Source organism: Rhinoderma darwinii, chromosome 4, assembly GCF_050947455.1.
Source record: "Rhinoderma darwinii isolate aRhiDar2 chromosome 4, aRhiDar2.hap1, whole genome shotgun sequence".
NCBI lineage: Eukaryota > Metazoa > Chordata > Amphibia > Anura > Rhinodermatidae > Rhinoderma > Rhinoderma darwinii.
In genome coordinates, this window is record NC_134690.1 from 299,432,537 (window position 1) to 299,450,341 (window position 17,805).

Genomic DNA, 17,805 nt, shown 5'->3' on the forward strand with positions numbered 1-17,805 from the left:
GCTCAGTCCAGACTGATTGCTCAAAGAGCACCCTGGACTATAAGAAGGGCTGTGTCCCACCCTTCAATGAGCCTTGTTGTCGTCTGTGCAAATGGTCTCCTAAGTGTTTTCCAGTTCCCAGTGTTCCCCGTTCCTGCTACCTGTAACCTGTATCCCGTGCTATCCTGGTCAAGTGCTGTGTTGAGCTGAAGTTCTACCGCGCCACGCCTGGCGCCTGCCTGCTGCTTGGTCCAAGCCGAGCCTGTCTTGCTACTGTCTGAGCTACCATAGGTACACTATACGAACTATAGACTGTGTCCTGTTGGCCAGCTGCCATACCGTCAAGGCGGTACGGCCCAGTAGGTCCACATACCCAATGTGACAATATAGAAGTGGAGTTGGTAATTAAGCCATAGAACTGAGCTATTTGTTGCTATCAAATTCTATGGCGATACAATCTGTTACATATAACGTGATTGGTCTGGCCTACAAATTCCTACTGACAATATAATTTATGCAAGTTGCTTGAGAAAGAAGTTTCTCCACCTTAAAATTCATCAAGAACCGACTGAGAAACTCACTATCCCCGGATCATTTGGATTCTTTTATACTGATCGCAACAGAAAAAGACATTCTTATGAGTCTCGATTTGGATGGTATAATAGACAGAGTTGCAGAAAAGAGTGAAATCCTGCAAAACCTTCTCATTCCTTAAAAAGTAGTTCTGCCCAGATGTTTTGCAGGAATGGCATCTTTACTCAACTGTTCTATGTTCCTGCTTTGCTTCGAAGCAGTTTCCTTTTCCGGGTGTGACTGTAGTCATAATTGGTAGGAAAAGATTTACTTTGTTCTTTTGGAATCTGTCCCAGTTTTTTTTTTTTTTTTTAAATAAACGGATGTAAATCACCCTGAGGATTTTATTTTCATTGCACTAAATATTAAAATTTATGGGCGTTCTTTGTAATGTTTGTGCTTTTCATGTTAATTTATAATCGCTGCATTTAAGGTGTTGGCAGTTCATCGCCACCCCAGCAACGAAATTGCCAGGGTGCAGGCGGCTGCAATGGCAACCGGAGGCCTAATACAGGCCTCCCGGTCTGGCAAGTATGGAAGCCTTCCAGGCCCCGCCCAGAGGCGGGGCCTAAAAGGCTTCCGTAACCGACGGAAAGATGGCGCCGGCTCAGGAGCTGAGCCGACGTCATCAGTGGTAGATGTCAGCTGTATGTTACAGCTGACACACTCTTGTAATGGCAGGGACTGGAGCTAGCGCCGGTTCCTGGCAGTAACCCCTTAGATGCCGCGATCGAAAGTGATTGCTGCATCTTAGCGGTTGGTAGCAAATCGGCAGCCCTGCATGCGATCGCAGTGCTGCCAACTGCTGCTATGGGAACAGGAGACCTAACAATAGCCTCCTGTTCTGCCGTTATGGAAGTCGATTAGGTCCCGTCTGGAGGCGAAGCCTAATCGGCTTGCTGTCAGTGAACAGCTGACAGATCTAATACATTGCACTACATAGGTAGTGCAATGTATTAGAAATAAATCAGACAGTTGGACCTTTAAGTAATAAAATAAAACATAATCGCCCTTTTTCCCTTATGTCCTTTTTAAAATTGAAAAAATAAATAAACCAAACATATTTGGTAAAACCGCGACCATAATGGCCTGAACTATAAAAATGTTATTAGTAGAAATAAGGAAAAGGCTGGCACTGTTGAACCAGTGTCAATTTGTAGTTGGAGTGTTTCAAATGGCTTTATTTCCTAATGGATTTCAGCAGTTAAGTTGCCCCGGAGGTGCTCATCGACAAGTGCAGCACAAACCAACTTGATATAAACAGATAAATTATCCAGGCACTCACCTGACTTGCAACAAACGTCTTTATTCAAAGATCTTGGTCAGGATGAGGTTAATTCCACATCCTGACCAAGATCTTTGAATAAAGAAGTTTGTTGCAAGTCCGGTGAGTGCCTCGATACTTTCTATCTGTTTCTATAAAAATGTTATGTTATTTATTCTATACGGTGAACAACGTAAAAAAGAAATAAAACGTAAAAAACAATGCCAGAATTTCTGTTTCTTGGTCACTTTGCCCTACAAAAATTGGAATAAAAAGTGATCAAAAAGTCGCATGTATAGAAAAATGGTACCTATAAAAAATATAGCTCCTCTCGCAAAAAATGAGCCCTCATACAGCTTTGTCTATGAAAAAGATGAAAAGGTTATGGTACTCACTACATGGCGACAGAAAAAAATACATTCTTTTTACAAAAGTAATTTTATTGTACAAAAAGTTGTAAAACATAAAGTGCTATAAATTTGGGATCGCCGGAATCGTACTGACCCGCAGAGTAAAGTTAACATGTTAATATAATGCATGGTGAACGCTGTATAAAAAAAACCATGCCAGAATTGCTTTTTCTTCTTTATTCCTTGTGGACATTGTTTTGTTTTTTTCTAGCTAGAACTACATCTCATTGGAAAAAAAAATAATTTTTCATGTCCAAATCTCTTTAAAATCTATGAAAGACCTGTGGGGTCAAGATGCTCAATACACCCCTAGATAAATTACTTGTAGTTTCCCAAATAGGGTGTTTCCTTTGTTTTGGCATCACAAGGCCTCTTCAAACCTGACATGGTGCCTAAAATATAATCTAATAAAAAGAAGGCCCCAAAATCCACTCGGTGCTTCCGAGGTCTGTGCTTCAGTCCATTAGCACTCTACGGCCACATGTGGGATATTTCTAAAAATGGAAGAATCTGGGTAATATATATTGAGTTGCGTTTCTCTGGTAAAACCTTCTGTATTACAGATTTTTTTTTTTTTTATTGAATACAATTTATTTATTTTTTTTGCAGAAATTCATAAATTCCACCTCTACTTTAATTCTTGTGAAATGCCTAAAGGGTTAAGAAACTTTCTAAATCCTGTTTTAAATACTTTGAGGGGTGCAATTTTATAAAATGGTGTGACTTATGTGGGTTTGTATTGTAGAGGCCCCTCAAAGCCACTTCAGAACTGAACTGGTGCCTGTAAAAATAGCCTTTTGAAAATGTGAGAAATTTCTACAAAATTTCTAAGCCTTGTAACATCCTAGAAAAATAAAAGGATGTTAAAAAAATGGTGCCAGTCTAAAGTGGACATATGGGAAATGTTAATTAGCAACTATTTTGTGTGGTATTGTGTGGAATGTTTTTACAAGCAGATACATTTAGAAAAAAATCTAATTTTTTTACGCCAAATTTTGGTGTTTTTCACAATTAAATACTAAATGTATCGACCAAATTTTACCACAATCTCAGAATCGCTTGGATAGGTAAAATCATTCAAAAACTATTATTACATAAAGTGACACATGTCAGATTTGAAAAATAAGGCTCTTTCGGGAAGGTCTAAAGTGGCTACAGTGGGAAGAGGTTAATAAATAACTTTGGCCTTTAACCTCTTAAGGACGCAGCCTAGTTTTGGCCTTAAGGCTCAAAGCCCATTTTTCAAATCTGACATATTTCACTTTATGTGGTAATAACGTAGGAATGCTTAAACCTGTCCAAGCGATTCTGAGATTGTTTTCTCGTGACACATTGGGCTTCATGTTCGTGGTAAAATTTGGTCGATATATTTAGTGTTTATTGGTGAAAATTGCAAAATTTAGAGAAAATGTTGAAAAAATAGAATTTTTCAGAATTTAAATGCATATGCTTGTAAAACAGACGGTTATACCACCCAAAATAGTTACTAGTTCATATTTGCCATATGTCTACTTTAGCTTAGCATTATTTTTTGAACATTCTTTTATTTTTCTTGGACGATACAAGGCTTAGAACATAAACAGCAATTTCTCCTATTTTTAAGAAAATTTCAAAAGCCTTTTTTTTAAGGTACCTCTTCAGTTCTGAAGTGGCTTTGAGGGGCCTATGTATTAGAAACCCCCATAAAACACCCCATTTTAAAAACTAGACCCCTCAAAGTATTCAAAACAGCATTTAGAAAGTTTTTTTAACCCTTCAGGCATTTCCCAGGAATTAAAGCAAAGTGGAGGTGAAATTTGCAAATTTCATTTTTCTTGCTGAATTTCAATTTTATTCAATTTTTTTCTGTAACACAGAAGGTTTTACCAGAGAAATACTACTAAATATGTATTGTCCAGATTCTGCAGTTTTTAGAAATGTCCCACATGTGGCTCTAGTGCGCTCGTGGACTAAAACACAAGCCCTAGAAGCAAAGAAGGACCCAGTGCATTTTGTAGACTATTATAATATATTTTAGGCAGCATGCCAGGTTTGAAGTAGGAATCCCCCAATAGTGACCCCATTTTGGAAACTACACCCCTCAAGGAATTAATGTATGGTTGTTGTTATCATTTTGACAGTTTTTTTCACAGCACCTATTTAAATTGGGCTGTGAAATTAAAAAAATGAAATTTTTTCCAATAAGATGTCATTTGTGATCAAAATTTCTTATTTTCACAGGGAACAAAATACCCCATTTTGTTGCCCAATTTGTCCTTAGTGCGGAAATGCCCCATTTGTGGTGATAAACTGCCATTTGGGTCCATGGGAGGGCTCAGAAGGAAAGGAGCGCTATGTGTTTGTTGGAGTCCAGATTTTGCTGGATTGGTTTTCGGGTGCCATGTCGCATTTGCAGAGCCCCAGAGGTATCAAAGCAATGGAAACCCACCAGAAATGATCCCATTTTGGAAACTACACCCCTCAAGGAATTCATTTATGGGTAATGTGACCATTTAGACCCCATAGTTTCTTCACAGAACTTATTTGAATTGGGCTGGGAATTAAAACAAAATTAATTTTTTCCAATAATATGTAGTTTTGGCTGAAAAAATCTTATTTTCACAAGAAATAAAATACTCCATTTTGTTGCCCAATTTGTCCTGAGTGCAGCAATACCCCATTTGTGGTGATAAACTGCTGTTTGGGCCCATGGGAGGGCTCAGAACGAAAGAACCACCATTTGGCCTACTGGGAATTTTCTGGTGCGAAGTATAAACTGTAATGTTGGTTCTCACGGGTACGGCAATACCCTCAATGTGGCTGTTAACAGCTGCCTGGGCACACAGCAGGGCCCAGAGGGGAAAGACAAGGGGGGATATGCTGTGCGGAGTACATCAAGGTAAGTAAAATTGGGGTAAATTAAAAACCAAGGGATGTATGATAAATTTTAAAACACTCTTTCATACAGAGCCCTGGTTTTTCAGGACACGTGTCACATGATATATTGTGTCCTTATCCCCCTCTTATAGCAGACTTTGCACCTCTTTTGACTTTTTCCCTTCTTGCCAGTTTGGGGAACTTCTCCTGGAAAGTGTTGTCCTGGTACAATGCGTGTGGCCTCGCTTCCAGAAGTACTGGGTGCCCCCCCCCCTTCTTGGTTCTTGATAATCACCTCTTGAAATTCCAGGAAAGTTCCCCTCTGGCCTGTACATCGACGTAGCACGTACACATTGTACAAAGCCATCTGTATGATGTGCACGGCCAGCTACTTATACAACACTGCATGGTGCTGTAGGGATTCAGGACTTGATCTGACAAGTCCACCACTCCCATGTACTTATTATAGTCCAGGATGCAGTCTGGTTTGGTACAGGTACATGGATACTGGTGTGACATCTCTCTTGTCCTTGTACTTGACACACAATATGCTGCTGCTAGAATGTGCCCTGCTTTCACCCCTTCTGAGTGTTTGCGCAAGCAGAGTCTTAGGCAGGCCTCTCAGATTTTTTTCTAGCTGTGCCGCATGCCGCAGGACTTCTGGAAGCGAGGCAGTTGAAGAGTGGGACGCTGGTATAAAAATTATCCAGGTAGAGGTGGTAACCCTGGTCCAGCAGTGGGTGCACCAAATCCCCCACAATTTTTGCATTAACTCCTAGTAAAGGGGGGGGGGCATTGTGGGGGTTAAATACTGGTGTCCTTCCCTTCATATATCCTAAATTTGTAGGTATACCCTGATGCACTCTCGCACAGCTTATACATCTTCACGCCATACCTTGTCCTCTTACTCGGCAGGGACTGGCAGTATTGAACCCTCCCTTTAAAATCTACCAAGGACTCATCAATAGAAATACACTTCTCGGGGGTGTATACTTGGGAAAACCGGGCACGGATACGGTCTAATAGGGGTCTCCGTTTATACAAACGGTCAAAAATTGGGTCATCTTGGGGTGGGCACGGCTCATTATCAGTATAATGTAAGAAGCGAAGTATTGCCTAATTTATTTATTTTTTTTGGTTCCAGTTCACATCTGAAGTTGCTTTGAGGGACCTATATATTAGAAACCCCTATGAAACACCCCATTTTAGAAACTCGACCCCACAAAGTATTCACAACAGCATTTAGAAAGTTTATGTACCCTTTAGGGGTGTCAGGGTAATTTAGAGCAAAGTAGAGGTGAAATGTACATATTTTTTTTGGTCAGAAAATCCTTTTTATACAATTTTTTTTTTTATAACACAAAAGGTTTTATCAACGAAACGCAACTTAATATTTATTGCTCAGATTCTGCAGTTTTGAGAAATATCCCACATGTGGCCCTAGTGCGGTAATGGACTGAAGCACCGGCCTACAAAGCAAAGGAGCACCTAGTGGATTTTGAGCCCTCCTATTTATTAGGCACCATGTCCGGTTTGAAGAGGTCTTGTGGTGCCAAAACAGTAGAAACCCCCCAAAAGTGACCCCATTTTGGAAACTAGACCCGTTGAGGAATTCATTGCTGTTTTCATGGGGTGCATGTGCCTTTTTGATCAGTTTTTATTCTATTTTTAATTGGCGTGGTGACTAAACAGCAATTCTACTATTGTTTTTTTATTCTATTTTTTTACAGCATTCACCGTGCGCTATAAATGACATATTCACTTTATTCTGCGGGGCGATGCGATTACGGCGATACCAAATGTTTATAGTTTTTTTTATGTCTTATGGCGTTTGCACAATAAAATACTTTTTGTAAAAAATCATTTACTTTTTGTGTTGCCTTATTCTAAGAGCCATAACTTTTTTATTTTTTCATCAAGAAAGCCATGTGAGGACTTATTTTTTGCGTAACGAACTGTAGTTTCGATCAGCACCATTTTTAGGTACATGCGACTTTTTGATCTCTTTTTATTTTTTGGGAGGTGAAGTGACCAAACAATTGTGATTCTGGTACGGTTTATTATTATTTTTCTTTTACGGCGTTCACCGCGCGGGATAAATAACGAAATAATCTTGTAGTTCAGGCCGTTTTGGACGCGGCGATATCAATTATGTATCGTTTATTTGTTTGTTTATATATTTTTATTAATAATAAAGGACTGATAAGGGAAAAGGGGGGATTTTTACTTTTTATTACTTTTAAAACTTTTATTTTCTTTATTACTTTGTCCCACTAGGGGACTTGAGGGCAGGAGGCCCTGATCGCTATTCTAATACACTGCACTACATGCGTAGTGCAGTGTATTCGAGCTGTCAGCTACTCACTGACAGCAAGCATAGTGGGTCCTGACTTTGTCAGCACCCACTAGGCTTCCGTCGATGTTAGGTGTCCGGTTGCCATAGTCACCATCGCCGGCCGCTATCGTGTAGCAGGCTGGTGATTGTAGCCGTGATCGCTATTGAAGGGGTTAATCAGCGGGGACACAGCAATCTGTCCCCGCTATAGGAGCTGCGGCAACTGCTGTACAAGACAGCAGCTGTCACATCTCCTGCATGTGTCGGGAAGGCGGCCGAAATGGCCGTTACTCCCGCGACGTAATATTCCATCGCTGAGCGCGAACGTATTGGTTAGCGCAACGGAATATTACGTCGATGAGCGTGAAGGGTTTAAGGGGATATCCGGGCTGTCCTTAGGATAGGCTATCAATATCAGATCGGTGGGGGTCTGACTTTTGGCACCCCCGCCGAGCAGCTATTTGTAGGTGCCTTTATTGTTTATAAGGCACAGCAGTAGTATTAGTTTTTAGTAGCGGTTGTACCTGGTATTACATCCCAGAGTAGATCAGTCCCATTCATGTGCATAGGACTGAGTTGAGCTGTAATACCAGGCACAGCCATGTCTAGAAGCGAGGGTGTACGTATTGTACAACCCTGTTCACACAGCGTGTATTTGACGTGTATTTTGGAGAGTTTTATGTGCCGAATTACACGTAAAAAAACCTGCTTCATTAAGCACTTTTTTATTACGCAAGCGTATTTTATAAAACGCCTAGTGTAAAAAGCTTTGTGTAAAACGTGCTGCAAACACGCCAAATGTACCCATATTCAATGGAGGACTAATTGCATGCCAAAAACGCACAAAAAGCACGCACAAAACACATGGGAAAAGTGTCAAAAACGACTATTTTAAAAGAGCTTCACAAGAAACGTTAGCGTATTTGACACGTTTACACATCGGGTTTTTTTTAGCGCCGTATGAACATACCCTACACTTTCCCTTCTGCTAGGAAGGGAATGACACATAAAAGGGGCAACGTATGTTTCAAAAGCGGGATAAGAAAAGACACCACTTATGAGTGTGACACCTGCCCCGAAAAATCTGGCCTGTGCTGGATTATTAATTTTATAATTTATTTACCCAATTATTATACCAATTTATACCCTGATGTAATTTGCACAGCTTACATCTGCCCACACGTGATAAATTTAAATACCAGTAAAAGAACAAACAAAACAAGTATTTCTTAATATACTTTTGATGAATACTATAATGGGTGTAGTTTACAAAATGGGGTCAATTCTTTGGTGTTTTCACTGTACTGACACCTTAGGAGCTCTGCAAAAGCGACAAGGTGCCCACAAACCAATCCAGCAAAATTTACACTCTATAAGCCAAATTGCGCTATCCTTCTGAGTCCTGCAGTGTGCCCAAGCAGCATTTAACGTCCACATTTTTATATGCCATTTCCGTATTCGGCAGAACCTGTTTAGTCTTTTTAGGGGGGCTTTATATGTTTTGGCACCACAAGACCTCTACCAACCTGAAAAGGTGACTAAAATATATTCTAATAGGAAGGAGACCCCTGTGGCCTGTGTTTGAGTCAAATAGCACATCAGGGGCACAAATGGGATATTTCTAAAAACTGCAGAATCTGGGTAATAAATATTGAGTTATGTTTCTATTGTGTTATAGAAAAAAAAATGGATTAAAACTGAATTTCTGTAAATAAAAAGGAATTTGTAAAGTTCACCTCCACCAAAATGGTAAAGAAACGTTCTAAATGCCATTTTGAATAAATGAGGGGTGCCGTTTTTTAATTGGGGTTTCTAATATATAGGCCCGTCAAAGCCACTTCAGAGCTGAATTGATGACAAAAAAAATTTGGGGAAATTTTCTTGAAAAATGTGAAATTGCTGCTAAAATTATAACCCTTCTAACATCCTAGAAAAATAAAACAATTATGCTAACAAAGAAAACATATGGTAAATGTTAATTAGTAACTATTTTGTTTGGTATTACTATCTGTCTCTTCCAGAGTATTTCTACAAACAGACACTAAGTATCGAACACATTTTGCCACTAACATAAAATACAATCGGTCCCAAGATAACACTCAGAATTGCTTAGATAAGCAAAAGCATTTAAAAGTTTTAACCACATAAATTAAATCCTGTCCGAAAAAAAAAATAAGGCTCTGTCGTGAAGATCAAAACTGGTAAGAAGTTAGGTTATGGTACAGTTTTTGTGTGTATATTTTTTTTAAACCAAACACAAAACACAAATGTTTACCCTATCTCAAGCCTACAAGTGCATTTTATGTAAAAGATGTGTGTTTTTTTTTTTTCCGTAGTACCACTTATAACTGTGCCACTATAACCCACTTTTAAGGTTCACACGTGGCAGATTTGCTCCAGACTGTTCCATATATATTAATGGGGTTTGTACAAATCCATTATGCTTCAGATGCATTCCCACTTAAATTTGATTGAACGTAACCTAACAGAGCCATGGTTTAAGGGTTATTCCCGTCAAAGACATCAGTATATGCTGTAAATGTGTTTTGGGCACAAATCCTGCACCTATTTCAAGCACCGTGTTCTATCAGCTGTTTCCGTAACTCCAATAAAAATGAATGCGAGAACCCCCTCTATAAGGTGCAGCAGGCAACCTCCTCACAATTCGGGACTCGGATCGGGGAAACCCTGTTCTGGAGATAGGGGCAGGTCCCACCTCTGGGATATCAGATATTTATGGCATATCCTGTGGATATACCATAAATATCTATGATTGAAATAATCCTTTAACAGCCTACAGTACCAGAAATGTTATTTTCATTTAGCATAACATGTATCTCAAAGAAGAAGTCAGAAAACTCAGTAATGACAGGAGATTAACTTTCAAATATGTTAACTTTCAAATATGTTTAATTAACAAAACAGATGATTTACCTTTATATGATATGGACATAGTTTTACTTCATTTTAGCAGTATGCAGTCCATAACTCATGCAAATTTAACTGAATTTGAACACTGAAGTTGGGAAGGGGAGGTAGTTTCAAACATGAAGCAAAGTTTTAAAAAAGCCTTGTAAAATATCAATTAGAGGAAATAGCATCTAACATGAAGCAACGTTTTAAATTAACCAATGGACATTATAGGCCTAACTAGAGGAAGAGTAATAGACTTGCTTGCTAACTCCTTAAGGACACAGTCTGTTTTGGCCTTAAGGACACAGACAATTTTTTCAAATCTGACATGTCACTTCATGTGGTAATAACTTTGGAATGCTTTTATGTATCCAAGAAATTCTGAGATTGTTTGCTCATGACAGATTGTACTTTATGTTAGTGGTAAAATTTGGTCGATATAATCAGTAATTATTTGTGAAAAACACAAATTCTGAGAAAATGAGCATTTTTCTACATTTTAAATGTATTTGCTTGTCAGACAGATGTTAATACCACACACAATAGTTACTAGTTAACATTTGCCATATCGCTATTTTTTCAGAGATAATGTTCAGTTCTGAAGTGGCTTTGACGGCCTTATATATTAGAAAGTCCCCAGAAATCACGCCATTTTAAAACTGCAACCATCAAAGTATTCAAAACAGCATTCAGAAAGTTTCTTAAACCCTTACGCGTGTCACAGGAATTAAAGCAAAGTAGTTTCATTATTTTTTTGCTTAAATTCATTTGTAATAAAAAAAAAATCTGTAACACATAAGGTTTTACCAGAGAAATGCAACTCAATATTTATTGCCTAGATTCTGCAGTTTCTAGCCCTCAAGAAATGTATCTGGGGGTATAGTTAGCATTTTGACCACACAGTTTTTTTGCTAAACTTATTGGATTTAGTCTGGAAAAAGAAAAATCTTTACAAGGAATAAAGGAGAAAAAGCGCCCCAACATTTGTATAGCAATTTCTCCCGATTACGGCAATATCCCACATGTGGTAGTAAACTGATGTATGGACCCACGGCAGGGCTCAGAAGGGAACGGGCGCCATTTGGACTTTGGAGCGCAGATTTTGCTGGAGGGACCAAAACAGTGTAAACCCCCCCCAAAAGTGACCCCATTTTGTAAACTTCACCCCTCAAGGAATTTTCTAGGGGCATAGTTCCATTTTAACCCCACAGTTTTTTTTGCAGAATTGATTGGAATTAGGCCGTGAAATTGAAAATCTAAATTTTCTTTTTAATAAAATGTTGTTTTAGCTCAGATTTTTTCACTTTCACAATAAAGTTAAAAAAGCACCCCAACATTTGTAAAGCAAACTCTTCTGGTCACAGCAATACCCCATATGTGGTAATAAACTGCTGTTTGGACACACGGCAGGGCTTAGAAAAAAAGGAAGACGACCATTTGACTTTTGGAGCTCAAATTTTGCTGGAATCGTTTGCGGTGCCATATCACATTTCCAAAGCCCCTGAGGGGCTGAAACAGTGCAGACCCCGCAAAAGTGACCATTTGGGAAATTACACCCCTCAAGGAATTTATCTAGTTGTATAGTGAGCATTTTGACTCCACTGTTTTTTTTTGCTGAATTTATTGGATTCGGCAGTGAAAATTAAAATCACCATGTTTTTTCCACTAAAATGTTGAATTTTTTTTCATTTTCGCAAGGAATAAAGGAGGAAAAAGCACCCCAACACTAGTAAAGCACAGGGCTCAGATTGTCAGTAGTGCTACTTGGCATGCAGATTTTCCTTGATTGGTTTTTGGGCGCCATGTCGCATTTGCAGAGTCCCTGAGATACTAGTACAGTAGAAACCCCTGAGAAGTGACTCAATTTTGGAAACTATACCCCTCAGAGCATTCATCTTTGAGGGGTATCAGAGGTGTTTCATAGATTTTATTAGAATTAGGCAGTGAAAATTAAAAATTTTATTTTTTCCAAAAATAGGCAGCTCTTGCTCCCAATTTTTTATTTTCACAAGGGGTAATAGGAGACAAAAAAAGCACAATTTGTTACCCAAGTCCTCCCGAGTATGGCAATACCCCATGTGTAGCCCTAAACTGCTGTTTGGGCACATGGCAGAACTCAAAATGGAAGGAGCGCCATTTGGCTGGACTGGTGTACGGGTGCCATGTCACATTTGCAGAGCTCCCTTAGGTACCAGAGTAGAGTGGAAAACCCTGATAAGTGACCCCATTTAGTAAACTACACCCCTCAAGGCATTTATCATTTGCCTGGACATATGACAGGGTTTAGGAGTGAAAGGGCAAATGCGCATTTGAGGTCTATGTTGGTGCAGCATTGGCCTACAATGGCAGAGCTCTGGTGTCAAATACCCCCAAGTAGTGACCCCCATTTTGGAAAGTGCACCCCTCAAGGCATTTTCTAAGGGGTGTAGTAAGCATTTTGACCCCACAGGTTTATTTGTTTTGTATTAGAAATGAACGCTCAGTGCAAAGTGAAAATTGCAATTTTTCAGAGTTTTGCAATTTTAGTGCACAATATGTTGTGCCCAGTTCGTGCCACTGAAGAGAAAAACCTCAAACTGTTAAGCGAGTTCTCACGGGTATGGAGATGCCATATCTGTGGACATAAACTGCTGTTTACGCATGCTGTAGGGTTCAGAATGGGGGAGCGCCATTTGGCTTTTGGAGCGCAGATTTTGCTTGGTAGTTGTTCTGTTCAGGGTTTTGCAAGTATTTCAGTTTATAATGTGGGCGCATATGTAAGCTCTGCGGAATAAATCAGGGCATGATAAGAGGGTATAATAATGCGGTAAATAAATAATAATCTGCAGATGTTTGTCCAGTGTTGCTAAATAAACTGATAAATGGTGCCCAATCTTATCCGCTTTTGGAACACTCTGCACATTTTGCATCACCATATTCTGAGAGCCATAATGTTTTACATTTTTCTCCACTGGAGCTGTGTGACAATCTGTAGTTTTCGTTGGTACTATTTTTGGGTACATGTGATTTTTTTTAATCACTTTTTACTTAATTTGTTTTGGCACGCAAGGTGACCAAAAACCAGCAATTCTGATAAAGGTTTTTTTATTAATTTTTTACGGCACTCACCATGTGCTATAAATTAAAATGTTACTTTATTCTGCGGGTCGATGCGATTACGCCGATGCCGTATGTATATAGATTTTTTATGTTTTACAGCGTCTGCACAATAAAACCACTTTTGTTTCAAATAATAAATTTTTTGTGTCGCAATATTCTGAGAGCCATAACTTTTCTAACTTTCTCAGTCCTAAAAGCTGTGCAAGGGCTTGTATTTTGCGGGACGGGATGCAGTTTTTATTAGTACTATTTTGGAGTACATGTGACTTTTTGATCACTTTTTATTCTATATTTTGAGAGGGGTAGTGACTAAAAAACAGTGATTCTGAAATTATTTTTTTTATTTTATTTTTTACAGCGTTCACAGTGCAGGTAAAATAGCATGATATTTTTATAGTTTGGGTTGTTACGGACACGGTGATACCAAATATGTGTACTTCTTTAAAGTTTTCCTTTAAAGTTTCACACGATGAGAGGCATTTACGTGTGAAAAGACAGACTGTTAACAGCTGCCTCGTTTCACACGTAAATCCTCCTCCTCGTAATTTACGAGGCGTCTGAGACGCTCGTAAATCTTGAGCTGTGCTTCATTGAGTTCAATGAAGAACAGCTCAAATTACGTGGCAAAGAAGTGCCCTGCACTTCTTTGCCGAGGCAGTCCATTTACGCGTCGTCGTTTGACAGCTGTCAAACGACGACGCGTAAATTATAGGTCGTCTGCACAATACGTCGGCAAACCCATTCAAATGAATGGGCAGATGTTTGCCGACGTATTGCAGCCCTATTTTCAGACGTAAAATGAGGCATAATACGCCTCGTTTACGTCTGAAAATAGGTCGTGTGAACCCAGCCTTATGGGAAAAAAGGTTGTTATTGGTTTTTTTTACCTGGAAACTTTTTTTTTTTTTTTAGGTTTTGACAACATTTTTATTAACTTTTTTTTTTTGTCCCACTATGGGACTTGGAGGCATGAAGCCCTGATCGCTATTCTAATACACTGCTGTACCTATATAGTGCAGTGTATTAGAGTCGCTGTCAGCTATTCACTGGCAGCAAGCCTATTAGCCTTCACCTCCCGGTGGGGTCTAATAGGCTTCCGTACTAGGAGGCCATCGCTAGGCCTCCGATTGCCATAGCAGGTGCCAATCGTTGCCATTAGCAACCATTGGGTGCGATCTAACCACCTAGATGCAGCGATCTCTTTTGATCGCTGCATCTAAGGGGTTAATCGGCCAGATCGAAGCCTAGCTCCCATCCTGGCCATTATAGCAAGGTGTTAGCTGTGACAAAACAGCTGACACCTGCGGCTAATGGCGCAGGCTCCGCTTCTGAGCCGCATCCGTCAACATCACGTACAGTAACGTGAGAAGTGATTTTGTGGGAAGGAGTTAAGAGTGTTAATCAGGGGGTCATAAAATACATATTGTAATAAAGGTTCAGGATAACGTGTAATTTTTTGATTTCAGTTCATGCTCACTGTGGGCTGCAGTACAGTGTGCAGTCCCTCTCAGTGATTGGCAGCTATTTCTGTGGGCACACTAATACATGGAATCCAGTCAATCAATGAATGAGACCGCCTATTGGACTCCTTTAGCTCATAGTGAGGGATTTAAATAAATAAGTTAGAAGTTATCCTGAATCTTTTCCCACAAAACTATATGTCCATTTTCTCATCTCCTCATGCTATACAATATAAAGCCTACAGATTCGACCGTATGCTCGACAGGACAGGTTCCCTTTCAGTTTTATCTACATCACAGCAGAAATGTCCAGTGATCATACAGCTGCAGTACAGAAAATCTCTCCCATCACAGTAAATGTATAGCTTTGAAGCAGGAACTCTTACCGTGCAGAGATTTCGACTATGCAATTATGTAGACTGGAGGTGACTTCGACATGAATTCGGCTCAGCTCTTAAATACATGTACTAATACATGTGGCTTCATTATAATGGCTATTCTAGACTCAGTACTTAGGTGTTATTCCGTACTGATATCCACAGAACAATTTTGTGTCCACTATTTTTGTATGTTCACACACACATTAACGTGTTTTATTATTCTCATTATATTTCTTATCATATTTTAGTCTAATTCACTTGCATCATATTGTACATTTGCCACCCCACTCATACTTTCATTGGCATTCATATTTATTATCCTTTACACTCACAATCTTTCACCTTCAAATTTTCACACTCACATTTTTACATCACACTATTTAAATCACACTATCTATTTAATCATTTTCACTATTGCCAGTGATGTATTTATTTATTCATTCATATCACACTCCTGTCTTTTTCTTCATGTCACACATCACATAACTCACACCATAGGAAGTCATCTCACGCCATTTGTTTATTTTCAACTATATACAATATCTTGCAAACCATCTGTATTTTCTTTCCCCGTTTCCTTCTGGTACATATCGATGATGGACTGCGCGCTGGTGTTCATGACATCCTGATCAGATGTTCGTGTTCATGGGGGGAGTGGCCCTGGCCTCTTCCGACCGCTGTCTCCACTCGGAGTGGGATGTGTGTGGGGGGCGTGGTTAGTCCGCGCCGCCCCACATCCTCTCTGATGACGCGGACCGGAAGTGGGGCAGCGCCATCTTGGTACCCCGCACCAGACGCCGACTTCTGTCATCTGATTTTGCCTCCTCCTCTCCTCATTTCTGTATACATCGCAAACACCTGAGCTACACTCTATATATAGGTAGATATTAGCAGTTTCACCCTAACCCCGGACGAAGGCAGTTGCCGAAACGCGCGTCGGGTCCAGACATCCTTTTCCACGTCTCCATCATGTCCACCGGTATGTTTCACAGCTATTACTGACTTTTTGCCTGCCATTGGCCTGTTACCCCTTTGTGAGCCCATGCACATTGTTGTTATCTGAAACATTGATTCTGCAAATACACATGATGGCTTATATTAGTCTATCACATACATGCAGACAATCACTGCATTCAGGTATTCACATGTAACGATTGCCACACATTTACTCTCACAGAGGTGACCTAGGCATTACATACATGCATCGTATCCCATGTGGATCTTTTTTTGTCATCACCCATTTGGCTTTATTAGCTACAGGTCTACATAGGTATATGTACTATTCTCTTTGCTGTATTAACAAACAAACAGTGTTGTATAGATTTATGTTACATCTACAACTGGTACATGATCGTTTTCGATGTCTTTTTATTGAGTGACTCATTCCCTGTTCCAGTTTTAACCTTGTTACATTTTCATGTCAATAAAATTTTGTATTTTTTGCTATTAATTTGTTGTGCTTTAGTCGATCATTTCTTCTTTTGGGTTTATCAGCTCTTAAATACAGTAGAGGCTTTGTAATAAACAAATACATTTTTTATTTTCCTAATTATATATATATATTTTAATAATGATATACCTTTAAAATATTGTAGGAGAAACGGAGAGCAGAACGTGCAGAGCAGCTAAGAATTCGAACAGAGAGGGAGAAGGAGAGGCAGACCAGATTGGCAGTGAGTATGTTTGCTGTATTATTACACTTGTAAAGAGAAGCTGAACTGGGCAAAAAACTATGATTGTAATTTTATTTGTCAGAAAATGTATGTCATATTATCCATCTTTGTTCGACAGCAGAAACCATTTACATTCTGTTAATGCTTAGGGTAATTTGTTAGTAGACAGACATTATAAGTTAATTTAATTTATTTATGTATCCATCTATCTGGATTCTCTGTGCGTCAATAGAAAAGAACAACATGTCCGCAACATGTCCTCAAATCTGCGCAGTTTGTTCAGCTGCATGTGAATGGGCCCCATGGACTATCCAGTAATATTGCCTGTTTGGGCATACCTGATAAATGCCTATGCATTTTATGTTTACAGCCAATAATGTAATGTCATATCAACATATGACATTGCATTATAGTTAGAAAGGTCTAAAATAATAACAGTTGATAAACACAAAAAAAAAAAGTGGCCAAAAGTATGCGGACACCCCTTCTAATTATCAAAGGCTATATAGTAGATACAAATAATAAAATAGTAATTAAAACAATATTATAAAATAATATTGTTAAATATTAAATAATATAGTATGAAATATTAATATAGTATTTATAAATTATAATATAATTTATTGTTGAATTATATAACAAAATATTTCACACTACATAACAAAAAAACTAAGAAAATATTCTGAGTTAACATTATATTAAACAAAATATTATGTAGTACAGACACTATCCCAAAAGTCAATGCTGGAAAATCAACAATCATCCACTAAAACCCTGGAAAATAGGGGAGAGTGTGAGAGAAAGAAAAGAGGAAAAAAAAACGAAAAAAAATAAAATTAAAATAAAAACATTAAAAAAATGAC

At 38.9% G+C, this 17,805-nt stretch overlaps 1 protein-coding gene across 1 annotated transcript in view; it reads left to right on the forward strand.

Moving 5' to 3' along the window:
- The window catches only part of LOC142760544 (troponin T, cardiac muscle-like), a 200,045-nt gene that overhangs the window by 107,585 nt on the left and 74,655 nt on the right, over positions 1–17,805 (forward strand). Inside the window, exon 5 of the mRNA XM_075863736.1 lies at positions 16,865–16,942. Coding sequence (XP_075719851.1) covers positions 16,865–16,942 — 78 coding nt within the window. The remainder of the gene's footprint in view (positions 1–16,864; positions 16,943–17,805) is intronic.